The 13,547-nt window shown below is 36.3% G+C and overlaps 1 protein-coding gene across 1 annotated transcript in view; it reads left to right on the plus strand.

Annotated features, from left to right (window-relative positions):
* The window catches only part of POLN (DNA polymerase nu), a 99,499-nt gene that overhangs the window by 62,041 nt on the left and 23,911 nt on the right, over positions 1 to 13,547 (plus strand). Inside the window, exons 18-21 of the mRNA XM_065634469.1 lie at positions 621 to 703; positions 4,864 to 4,995; positions 8,156 to 8,266; positions 11,677 to 11,755. Coding sequence (XP_065490541.1) covers positions 621 to 703; positions 4,864 to 4,995; positions 8,156 to 8,266; positions 11,677 to 11,755 — 405 coding nt within the window. The remainder of the gene's footprint in view (positions 1 to 620; positions 704 to 4,863; positions 4,996 to 8,155; positions 8,267 to 11,676; positions 11,756 to 13,547) is intronic.

Here is a 13,547-nt window from a genome sequence, read left to right on the forward strand (position 1 = left end):
GACTGTTGTCATCAGTTGGTGAGTGAACGGGAACTGGGAAGGATGGTACTTTGCTGGGAGTAAATGAGCGACTCTCTCGAGTTAAAAAACAGCCAGTGCTGCTGTTTTATGGAGCATCTCTGTTGTGAAGTAAGATATATGGAGAGATTCGGTGCGTGCTTTTATTGCTCGTTATTCTTGATAAAAGGTTGGATATTGCTATTAGTGAAGCCCATTGTTTAAATAAGCTTTAGGTCAGCATTATGCTTTAAGTCTATATATGTCACATCTTGAAGAAATGCTGTTGCTGGAAAGATTTTGTTTTTTCTCATGGGTCAATATTGAATCCTCTTCAACCTAAAGAACTAATAATACAGGAGTAGGACTTTTCTAGCCAATAATTCAATTAAAAAGGAAAGGAGAAGAGAAAGATTAAAATAGTTTCATTTACTATGGGCTATCACCACCAAAATTTGTAAAGAAGTTGTGCATTCCTGGCTGAAGACAAAAGCCCTCAAGTGCTTCTATTCATATCTTACAAGTCTGTAGTTATTATATGGTTATTGACTTTAAGTGCATTTTCTGTGGGGATAACAAATTAGTTTTAACTGAAAATGTATGATTTTTGTTTATTTGTTTAGGAAGGGGATTCCAAGTGAACAGGTGAAACACGCTGATAGAGAGCAAGCAAAGCGTATCGTTTACTCAGTAGTTTATGGAGCAGGTAAGCATTTTTAGAAAAAAAAAAAGCTATGGTAGATTTATACTTTATACATAACTTGTATAAATAGACTGAATTTCTAAAGGGGAACAAGTTTGTCAGAATATTGCATTTTTATTTTTATCAAGGACTATTAAATGATCTACCAGTATCAAAATTCTCAAAACTAATACAGCCACATTGACATATACAAAGATTACTCTGATTTTGTATTTCTTTGCTGCTGATGTAACTGAAGCATTTGTCTTTATCTAAAATGAATTTAATTTTAAGTGGACTTTGCATTCTGCCAGTATAAAGACAGAGATGAGAATAACCGCAATGAAATTAAAAGAACTCCAATATTGTCTCAAAATACATTCATAGAATCACAGAATGGCTGAATCACACTGAATCACAGAATGTTAGGGATTGGAAGGGACCTCAAAAGCTCATCCAGTCCAATCCCCCTGCCAGAGCAGGAACACCCAGATGAGGTTACACAGGAAGGCGTCCAGGCGGGTTTTGAATGTCTCCAGAGAAGGAGAATCCACAACCTCCCTGGGCAGCCTGTTCCAGTGTTCCGTCACCCTCACTGAGAAGAAGTTTCTTCTCAAATTTAAGTGGAACCTCTTGTGTTCCAGCTTGAACCCATTACCCCTTGTCTTACTGTTGGTTGTCACCGAGAAGAGCCTGGCTCCATCCTCGTGACACCCACCCTTTATATATTTATAAACATTGATGAGGTCACCCCTCAGTCTCCTCTTCTCCAAGCTAAAGAGACCCAGCTCCCTCAGCCTTTCCTCATAAGGGAGATGCTCCACTCCCTGGCTGAGGTTGGAAGGGACCTCTGGAGGTCACCAGTCAGATCCAACCTGCCTGCTCAAGCAGGGACATCTAGAGCTGGTTGCCCAGGACAGTGTCCAGATGGCTTTTGAATGTCTTCAAGGATGGAAACTCCACAAGCTCCCTGGTCAACCTGTGCCAGTGTTCCATCACACAGTATAAATAATTGCTGCCATTTATTCACAGCTGCAGAAAACCTGCAAAAATCCACACTGCTACCCATTCTGCTTAAGTCCTGCCCAGGTCCTAGATGAGTGAAGACATTCTGCATACTTTCCAAAACTGCCTACCATTTCTTAAATGAAGCCCGGCCCTCCTTATGCTTCATACATGCTTAGAATTACCTTTTCTGGGAAGACAGGTGTATATGTATCATCAGCCTACAAGCTCTTGTGAATTTTAGTGAACAGCTAACTAAACATTTTGTAGGTCTCTGGAGAAATCAAACAGCTCTCTTGCAAAAGTCATTTAGGAAATTAGAACCCTAGGTTACAGTCTTTATTTAACTTGAAGAACTTAAAACTGCACCTGGGGTTCCTGGGTGAGAATGCTTTCTAAACCACCTTTTGCAGTGAGTCATCAACAGTCCTTGAACCAAAGGCAGAGCTGGCCAAGGGCATTGAGTTTATTGTTTAGGGCATTCAACTGGGAAGGGGAGAAAAACACTTCAATTTCAGCTCTCCAGAATATCTGTTCTATGTATAGAGGTGTGTGTAGATTATGAAAATGCCCCAGTTACTGGGGCTGGAGCCTCCCTCCAGTGAGCCTCTGTCTACTCATGCTATAGAGAACTTGGATGAGGAGATTAATCAGAGTATTGGCATTTCCTTTCTTGCTCTGTACCAGGCACTGAACGTGTCAGTGCAACAGCACTTGATTGAAGTATCTCCTTTTACTTCTTTGTGCTTCAGCTCCCTCTCTCTCAAATGAGGGCAGCTGAAGCACCTGAAAAATAATAAGATGCTTCAGCTCATTAGCAGCGTGATCAGATATCCTAATTAAGACATAACATGGCATGATATTAAACTATTTAGGTGGGAACTCGGCTGACAAAAAATAATTGTTAGATACCTGAAAGTGATGGACTGAATTCCACCCACAGGTTGTCTCCCTTCAAAAAATGGCTAACTTTTCATTAAGGAGACATTTCGATACAACTGAAGAGCACGAATAATACTTATTTATTTCACTTCTTTTGGGATGGAAAAATACAGAAACGTTCCATGAGGAGTTTGCCTGTATTATACTTGCAAGAGTTACTGAAAATCTTTCATGCAGTAAATACTATTATTTTTTTCTCTTTTTTTTTCTTAGCTTAAGGTTACACTTGGTTCATATTTCCAAGGTCTTTTCTATAATCCTGGAAGGTAGAAAATAGTATCAAGAAGAAAGAAGAGTCTCATTTTGTCTAGGAGTTGGTACTTTAATAAATACACCAAATATTGAGAGGGATGACATTATTATTGTCTTTTGCTTGGTTTGGACCAATTCAATTCAATTTACCTGCTTCTGCCTCAGTCATCTCATAAAACTAAAGTACAGACAACTTAAACATCTGCAAAATAAGGAATTAATTCCATTCAATGGCAGATGTTCAAGCCCTGAATTGACACAGAGAGATGTCAAGGCATTTAAATGAAAAGCAGAGAAACGAATGATATTTTCAGTTTTGAAAGATGATGTTACAGAATGGAGAACACTAAAATTCATAGGCTGCTGCTGACAATTCCTCTGGCACAGATGACTCAAGAGGAGTGCTCAGGGAAGCTTTAGTCCACTCCTCAGCATTGTTTCATGTTGCCCATGCTCCTGCGTTGTGGAATGTGATCTAACACAACTATGTGGCTGTACCTTCTTCTTTCTTTGCTTCCCAGGAACTGCGTTTCCCTGGAACCTTTCAGACTTCCTAACTGATACTGTGGCTTGATTTTCCTACTATTTTATGCAATACTTTGTTGTGTATTTAAATAATTCTTTAGCTGGATAACATTGACAAACGTAGATGTTGCAATTCTCTAAGGAAGCCACAGCAGTCTCCCAGCTGTTAACAATACATGCTTTATCAGATAGACTTGTGATTTGCTGACCCAGGAAGAAAACCCAAATTAACTAGATGTCAAAAGTATAGGCCTATAATAGCTCAGCAAGAGTTGTCCTAGATGTCTTGTGACGTCTTCTAGCACCTTGTCCAGACTGATGTTCCTGCAGCTCAGTGCAGATCCTGGCACGACTGAGAACAAAATGCTACAGAACTGTTTTGAAATGCACATCAGACTGACAGCGATGGCATTTAGGTGGCTGAAATCTTCTCTTTCAAAAATGCTAGACAATTTTTCTTGACAGTATTACTGTGACAAAAACTATTTTATGCCTTTGGTGCTTATGTTATTTGCAGACACAGCACTGGTTTTGTGTTGCTGTGCAGCTGACATAAATATATGACTTTCAAATGTCATATGACAAATATTGATGTATGTTTTATTTTTGCTGGAACTATTTGGTTTATAAATGTGTTTAAAATGCAGCTGTTAGTTTATATTTTCACACTCTTGAAAACCGTCTTCAGCTTTTGTCCACCTCATCTGCTAAATGCTTTTAGATTCAACATAATATATATTGTGCACCCATATCCTAACCAACAGCTGTTATTCCTTTCTCTCTGTGATGAAATACTTTTCACTTCTGTTTTTTCTTTTTCCAACCCTTTTATCTCATAACTTGGACTCAGGACTTACAGACACTGAGGAACTTAGAACTGTTTGAAATCTGTGGGACTCACACCACTAGTGGCCTTTCTGAAATCAGGCTACTTGCTCTGATTGCTTCAGCAGTTAAGTTTTTCTGTGACTTCTACACCAAATCTAGAACTTCTACCTAAACTCAGCCAGCCACATCTCCATCCTTTTTTAGACCTTCATTCACGTTTGTGTTTGTTTAAAATTAATTTCAAGTTTTTTATCTGCTCCTCAAAGTTTGCACATTTTAACACTGAACTAGTAAAGTGATACTTAAAATGACAAAGTTATGTGAACAAAAGAGATTTCAACCACATTGTAAGTATAAATTATAACGGGGAATTTCTTAATTACATACTTTTTTATATTGTTCTTATTAAGTATATTCTTAATCCAGTAACTTCAGTAAAACATTCAAGCTCAAAGTTAAACATTTGTTTTGTTGAAATATGACTGTAGTATTTCTGATCCATCCTCCTTCATAAGAATAGAAATAAGTAAAGCTTAACTAATTCCACTAATTGTGAATGTGACAGTGCTATTGTGTGTAGTGGATTTCTGTTCTGCTTTACTGCATAATAAAGATAATTTCTTCACCACCAGGTAAAGAACGTCTTGCTGACTGCCTGGGAACTACTCCTCTTCAAGCCAGTCAATTTATAGAGAGTTTTATGCAAAAATACAAGAAGATAAACGAATTTACAAAGAAAACCATTGAACAATGCCGAAATAAAGGTAATCCAAAGTCTGTAAGCATATTTTTTTTTACCGATTAGTGCTATGTGACAGCGGTGAAGACAAAGATTCAGCTTGACCAAAATTCAGATAGTTATTGGACAAGAAAAAAGGTGGAACATAATTTTTTGGTGAATCAGGTTTTTTCTGTTTTAACCCTGAGAGGAGCTGGTTAGTCCTGTCTGCCTTTTCTCAGAAAGATGCTAACAGAATAAGACATCTGTTCTCAGAGTGAACCTTACTTAATGACAAGTTACACCGCATCATTTTGATGTATAATGTACTCCAACACAAAAAAGCCCAAGGACTCTTTTACTTAATATATGCTACATGGCTGGTGGACCATGGAAGTTCAGCCGTTTAGTCAAAGAGCCAATTTACAGAGCCATTTTTAAAATGTATTTTTTCCTTTTATCAGTCAGAATTCATATTCTTGAAGTTCAGGTGGTGTCTGTGGTGACAGGTGTGTGCAGAGTGCTTCTTGGAGCCAGCAGCTGCAAATCCTTCTTCCATCAAATTGTTGTTAGTCTACATGTTCATTTATATTTAGTGAATCCTAGGAGTGCAGTTATTTGAGGAGAGAAAATATAGCTGCTTGAAATATTTTCTTTTAAAAGCTTGTTAGCAGAACTGTCAAAATAGATTTGTTTTGGTTTTTTAGTACAGTGTAATATACCAAGACATTTTGTAGGAGTAAATAGTAAATTTGCAATATAATATTACCCATCATTGTATGGGTGAGTGTCATGATAGAAACATATAACTGACTTCTAGTCATGAAAATTATAGTATTCCTGCTTTCTAGGGCTTAAAAATCTACTGGAAGCATGAACTGTCATTGTGTGACACAATTGCGTTCCTTCATTTGTTGATATTGTGTTGCGGTTTAACCCAGGAGGCAGCTAAACACAACACACAGCCGTTCGCTCACTTCTCCCCCTACAGTGGGATGGGGGAGAGAATTGGGGGAAAAAAACAAACCTCTTGGATTAAGATAAAGACAGTTTAATAGGACAGAAAGGGAAAACAAAATAAATATATATATAAAAAACAAGTGATGCACAATGCAACTGCTCACGATTCACCAACTGATACCCAACCAGTTCTTGAGCAGCGGTTCCCCTGGCCAGCTTGCCCCAAAATATATACTGAGCACGACGTCATATGGTATGGAATGTCCCTTTGGCCAGTTGGGGTCACCCGTCCTGGCTGTGCCCCCTCCCAGCTTCTTGTGCACCTGGCACAGTGTGAGAAGATGAAAAGTCCTTGACTGCCGAACAACAACTAAAACATCAGTGTGTTATCAATGTTATTCTCATTATAAATCCAAAGCACAGCACTATACCAGCTCCTAGGAAGAAAATGAACTCTATCCTAGCCAAAACCAGGACATATTACTAAAGAAAAGTTACTGAAAATCTCTTTTTAGCTATAATTAAGCCAAACATAACATATCTAGCAAAATATTACAGATTTACTGTATATTTCTTTGATCTGTTTAAAATAACATAGCATTCTTTTCTTGAAGGTGAATGAATTTCAGTAACCAGACTTCTATGATAAAAAATCGGGCTTGTGAGTTTAGTAGACAAGAGTGTCATAACTACTGTCCTTGATTGTCATTGAAACACACTTGTCTAATTCGTACATACTCCCATCTATCAACCACTGTTTTAAACATTAATAGCAGAAGAACAATTTGTTTCGGTTGTACAAGCTAAAAAAATCTGCAGCAGGTCAACATTATTTAATATTTTTCTTGTTAATCCAGCTCAGATTCCATCTTTCCAACAAAAACATTCCAGCCTTGTGAGCTAATTATAAGGTAGCTTTACTTATCTGCAGTACAAAGGTGAACAGCACCCACCCGGCTGATATTATTTAAGGCAGGGGTGTCAAACTCATTTTCACTGGGGCCACATCAGCCTTGCAGTTGCCTTCAAAGGACCAAATGTAATTTTAGGACTGTATAAACATAATTACTCCTACATACAGTGAGGCTGACATGGCCCCCGGTGAAAATGAGTTTGACACTCCTGCATTAAATATTATGTCCTATATTCCATGTAGACATAAGCATATAATATTAATTTGTAATTAATATATTTTTGTTAGAGTATTAGTATATAAGCTATTATATTGTTGTTTTTAAATGAAATTATTGGCATATTAAAAAGGCTACATTAAGACCTTATTCAAATAAGTATTTGCAGATTAATCTTTGACCACTGAAGCAAACTCTGCCACAACGATAAGAAAGACGGTGTTTGTTTGGGGATGCTAATCAGCTATGAGTGTTGCAAGGGTGATTCTGTTGTGGAAACACACCACACAGGGTTAAGGATATTACAGTAAATTTATTTTTCCCTGAGAATCCAATATTTCAAGAATTTCATCTTTAGATACTGTTCCTCATGGCAAATCTTAGTTAAACTGGGAAGACTGATTTGCCAAACAATATCTGAACCTCCACATAATTCATCTCCTTGTTCCAAAACTGGTACTTTTGGTATCAGCGCTCCTGGAAATATATTAATTTGCAGAAAGCTGCATTAATTCAGCATAGACATCCTCAGTGTCTGCACATAAGTCTGGGTATGTATTGTGCATAGTAGAGTTAAGGAAATCTGGCTGTGAAAGGGACACGAAAATACCACATAAAGAAAATGGGAAAAAAGTTATAACTTATTTTTTTTCCCCAAAAAAACCTATTTGATAATTTTGGGAAATATTAATTAATGATTTAATTACTCTACAAATTGATTTTTCTTTCCTATTCCCAAGTAAACTATTCATTGCATGGAAATCCCTAATTATGGCTGCTAATAGATAGCTAATTCTGCTAGGTATTTATAGTTTCATCTCCCACAGAGAGAGTTTGCTGGTATATCAGTAGAGATTCCTAATGAAAATACAGCTTTAATGAACAGAAGTTTTCCTTGTATAACATGTACCAATTCTCTGAATGAAATAATTCTTAGACCAAAAATACAATAAGCATTTGAGGTTTAAGTAAGAGAAGCTCTATTTTCAGAGGGCAAAGTATTAAATTTACTCAGGTAGCATGTAATTACAAAAATCTATATTGTCTTCAAAAATAATTTTTCAAATTTAATTTTAATCACTCTAAGAATACTAATTTCTATTTGAATCCTACAAGGTTATGTGGTTTCCATAATGGGACGTAAAAGACCACTGGCTAATATCAATGCCCAGGATTACAAGCTACGCACTCAAGCGGAGAGGCAGGCCGTCAATTTTGTTGTTCAAGGTAAAAAAATGCCTGCCCACCTTCCTACTTACCTACCTATCTTTCTATCTGTGCTTGCCTTTACTGGACAACAGCTCTGATCATCTCAAAAGAATGAATATTCTACTACATGTATACTAGAGTAGACTACTGAGGCATGAGTTTGACTATAAAAGAGATGTTTAAATGATGCATTCTATCTACCTTTAAAATTCCTAGTAAACAGTATAATGAAACACAATGTTCTAATACACTATAATGCTCTGTGGTACTTAAATATAGGTATAGATACAAACTATGTATAGAAAAAAAATATATAGAATTCAGATGTGCTTCAGATGTATCGTCTTAAAACATTTTCCTTTCTGGTTGCTTTGATAGTTTATTACCCAGAAAGGGTTTCTGTGATTTTGCTGCTTAAAGATTCTAGCTTTTATTTTGTCAGATAGCTTTAGTTTACAAAATACAAAATATTACAAGAACTGTGCATTATTGTTATTTGTTTTGAAATCCAACTTGTTCTTTGTAAGGAACATTCAAACATAATTCTGTAGGGGGCAAGAATAAACGTGTTTTTTCCACAGAAAAACATTGCGAATTTTCCATATAGTTTGGAAATGTAAAAATCAGGATAAAGCACCTGACTGTTAGTTTATCTGATGCAGTAACATACTCTGTTTAAATCACTCGGGGCTCAAGCTTGTATAGAATTTAGCCACCTAAAGAAAAAAGTGCTTTCTAGGCATGGAGATGGGCTGCTTTTTATAAAGTGACTTGAATTTTCCTTTTGGAAGGATCATTTATGTTTTGGGGGGGGTTTTGTTTGTTTGTTTGTTTTATTTTTTTTCTCCAAGTAGTATTCATTTTAATATTTCATTTTAAAAATAACAAGTATGTATGACATGTTTGACCCTCCTTATAATTAGTAACTGAATTTAAGTCTTGTCTGTGCAAGAATATGTACAGATCTGGAATTCTGATATATACTCTGTTGCTTGAACAATAGTTGTACTACGTTGCTCTGTTAAGCTCCCAAATGTAAAATTTTAAAATATCCTTATAAAATCTGCATCAAAGCTTGCATGTTTGTAGCGCTGGGCATGTCCATACCACCTTCCATCCAGCAGCCTCTCCCATTGGAGGCAAACGCTTGAGCTCAACAGTGAGTCCTGCTGAGCATACGGTGTAGCATTAATAAAATGATGTGACTTTCCGAGCAGCACTTGCTCGTGTCCATCTGTCCAAAGAGCTTGGAGCTGCGGCAAAGCTGTCACAGGACTGTGTACAAAATACTCACTTATAGGTATCATAACCCACAATCATGAGATTATGATATTTCATTGGTGGTTCAAAAAATATTGGAGGACAAATCTGATGAAAAATAGTCTGTTATTCAAAACATGCAATATTACAAGGTGTGATGAACAAAGGATTAAAAGCTCTAAAGTATTCAGTATTCCCAAATTTTATTAAAAATTTCCTTCTAGACCACAAGGATTTTTTAATTTCAGGATTTCATCTCTGTAAACATTTTCTCATTATGCTGAAACATTTTATCACAGTGTACTAAACTGCATATGTGTGGTTTATATAATATTTGTATGGAATAGTTTAATTAATTTAAGTAGTTTGCATTTTGGCTATGATAGCAGAAGCCTTCTTCTGATGCATGACAATCTTGAAACATAGAGTTCCAGCTTTAACTTCCTACAACTGGATTTGCCACTGGTCTTTTGTAGGGTTTTTTCTCTTTTTGAATATTTTCCAGTTCAATAGTTTTAACTAATGTACAGCATAATATTTGTCACTTACAATTCAGCTCTGGATAACCTTATAGAACAAAGTATGTGTTGTATTAAGATATCATTAATCACGAAAACTGTCACATGTAGCTGGAAGAACTCTACTCTGGGAGTTTGCTGTTTTGTAAGTTCCAAAGGCACTGGGAAGATAATGGAGCGCCATCCACCTGCATCTGCCCTATTATGTTCTTTGACCATATTAACATTAAGGAATGTTTTAAACAAGGACTGCAGAGCTAGTCAGAAAAATATAATCAAAATACTTTTTCTGAAGTATGCTATATCAATTAAGCTTCTACAAATTTGTGGCAAAGTCAAGGATATAATTATTTTCTTTTAAAACATTTTAAATGGTACATCTCTAAAAATCACATCTCAGAAAAAAGAATATTTTTTTATTTTGAGAGTTCATTTCTATTTTATTACTTTACATTGTTTCATGAAGAATACACATAGAACATATGTATTGTGATGGATTAAATGCTCAGTTATATAATTTTGTTCTCCCAGTCACTTAGAAGATATCTACCTGACCTTTGGTGAAACATCCTTTCTTACCTTCTATATCAATGTGTCCCTCTTTGCATTGTATTGAATCAGTTTGTCACATCATTTGAACAGGAAAACAAGATAGGCAATTGGGGCAAACCCCTCAATTAGACACAGACATCTCAATAATCAGCTTTGGATCTGCACTTGATATAGTCAGTGAGTAAAAAAGAATCTCAGTATGGGGTTCAGAGGAGGCAGTTTGTCACAGAAAGCCATGAAGAAAGAAGAGACGGTAAGTCTGTCTCCTCAGTCTCTTAGATATTCTCTCACATCTCCAAGCAGAGCACCCTCACCATTTCCCTGCCTGGCTGCTCTGTCTCCTTGCCCTGGGGGTTGAACCGTTTGGAAAAAAGAATTAAAAATCCATTGAGTTAGGGGGTGCAAGAAGGAAGATGTCTATGTTCAAGTACATTTAGGATAACCAATGGGTTAAGGAGAATTATGGCTTCCAGTCTTTGGTTAAAGGACTGTTTCTGTATTTTGTCTGATAAATCTTTATGTAAAATGTATTAAAACCCTGTTGCATGGTTCAGAACAGACCCTCTCACCAAACTGGAGGCCTGGACAATCGTTCCGCCTCTTGATCGCTAGAAATGCATAATCTATTATGTAACATGACACTGTTCCATGCACCACTGTTCTTAACACTGTAATGTAATGCCTATACATATGCATTACACACGCAGAGAAATACGAAAACGCATAAAATTAAGTTTACAAATGTAAATGTAGCTCTGAAGCTATTTTCTAATTTTTAATTCCAATTTAGAGTTTGATAATTTCAGACATTTTTTATAAAAAAGCATTTTTCAACTCATGGCCATGACTGACAAATTGACCTTTAATTAACACAATTTTGTATTATTATTTTCTCATTTTAGTTAACGTGTAATCATTTAGTTTGTTATTTATCAATCTTATTATCTGTTTCACATATTACATGAATTGAATCTGCTAGATTTGCCAATTCTTATAATTCAAAATCCTTGGATGTTTTTCATTCCTATGCCAGAGTTCCAAGAAGAACATTTTCCTTTTGCATGCTTTAAATTAAAAACAGATCACTTTCTTTCACAGGATCTGCAGCCGATCTTTGTAAAATGGCTATGGTGGAGATTTTTACCTCTGTTGTTGTTTCTCCGAATTTAACGGCCAGGTTAGTAATGAATGATTCCAAACCTGTTGATTTAAAAACAAAATTAGTTGAAATGAATGTGGTTTTGGCATTTTAAGCAGCTGTAGAAATGTCATGTGTGCCTCTGAAGCTTTTAACAAGCAAGGACTTGTGGGATGGTTTTATACATTCAGTTATATCTTTGTGCTTAAATGGTTGGATCTGTAAATCCATCCCAAGGCGATGAAGTGCCCTGGGGCCATTTAAATTCAGTCAGATCTAGTTCAGTGGTAGTTCCATGTCTTTGAAATCAAGCCCACTGATCATATCCTTCCTGTATTTTGAGTGTATTGTACAATGGGGATTGAACTTTCAATGGGCTGGGAAAAAAAAAAAAAACAGGAATCAGGAAACCAGTGCCCAAGCAAAATAAATGAACATTTTTTTATTCTTGTATAGATGGCTTTCCTTTGCTAAAGAAAAGCTAGATCACCATGATTCTCTTCTGTTGTAACTGCTCATAGCTGGGTAGGTGATCACAGAATGTCCTCAAGGTTTTTGTGAAATAATGAAGTCTACTTTTCCTGTAATAAAGGATGGAGGGGATGCTGCAGAGAGTGAGCATTATTATTTGCTGCTGTAGAAAGATACTTTGAAAGCAAACATGGAGAAAAAAAGCACAAACAAGATGGATTCTCATCTTTTGCAATGCTGTAGTGAACAATGAAGTAGAACAGGAATTTTTGCAGTAGAAATTCAGATAAAAGCAGAGATAGCGGGTAGTGCAGAACATCAGCGTTTCTGTTGTCATCCAGAAGAAATAAATGCTGAGCTGTGGCAATCTTGTACTAGGGTCTTCAGTGGGAGTCTAGGTCAGTACAAGGTAACAAGGTTTGGGCTTCCAAATAAACTTTACAATTATATGTAATATAATATTACATATTGTATGTAATGTAATATTACATATTACAATATAATTGTAATGCAATATTACTGTAAATACTCTGTGCTTGTGTATATATCATTTACACACAGCAGTCTTGTCATATTTGATCAGTGTTTCAAAATGTAATTTCTAATTACAAATCTAAGTTGTATGTGTTGAATCCAAAGGTAGGGTGACTCCCATGTAAAAAATAAAACTTGTTCTGTGTAACACTCTTTAAGTGTTTTTGCAACTTTTTGAGCAAAATAGCAATGAACTATGACCATAAAAAGATAAAAACAAGTGGTCATCTAGTATAAATCTGAACTGGGAAATGGTTCTTTGGTGAAGATATTGCATGCAGCAAGACAATGATAAATTTATGTATTAAATGTTGGATGATGTACTGTAACACATTGCATTGTACATTTTGGGACAGATTCTCTGCACTGATTACAATTCTTTCTGCTGCCTGAGTTGTACGAAGAGGCTAGAATTTGACAGCTGTGGCCTGGCTAAATATTTCTTTAGCAAGTGTAACTTTGAGTTAGATTAGCACTAGAGCAGCTGCCTTCTGGGGCAGTCAGCCAACAGTCTTTACTGGAGGAGGCAAGTGGAGGGGCGAGAGGGCAAAGAACATGCTCCCTTCTTCAGTTCCTACCCAGCACACAGATCCTTAGGTTCAGTAACTAGTTCTTTGTCATACTTCTGAGAAAGCCGAAGTTTTTGCGACTAATGGCATGTCTGATAAAGCTTGTGAATATTTTCTTCTCTCAACAGAAAGTTTTACTTGAGTTGTCCTTTCTCAAAACTATTTCTTTTAAAGGAGTAGTGTCACCAAGTGGCTAAGGAGGTAACAGACATGTCGATGTATTGTTGAATCTCCTTGTGTTGTGAAAGAATAGGGGA

This window comes from Caloenas nicobarica, chromosome 4 (assembly GCF_036013445.1).
Source record: "Caloenas nicobarica isolate bCalNic1 chromosome 4, bCalNic1.hap1, whole genome shotgun sequence".
Lineage (NCBI taxonomy): Eukaryota > Metazoa > Chordata > Aves > Columbiformes > Columbidae > Caloenas > Caloenas nicobarica.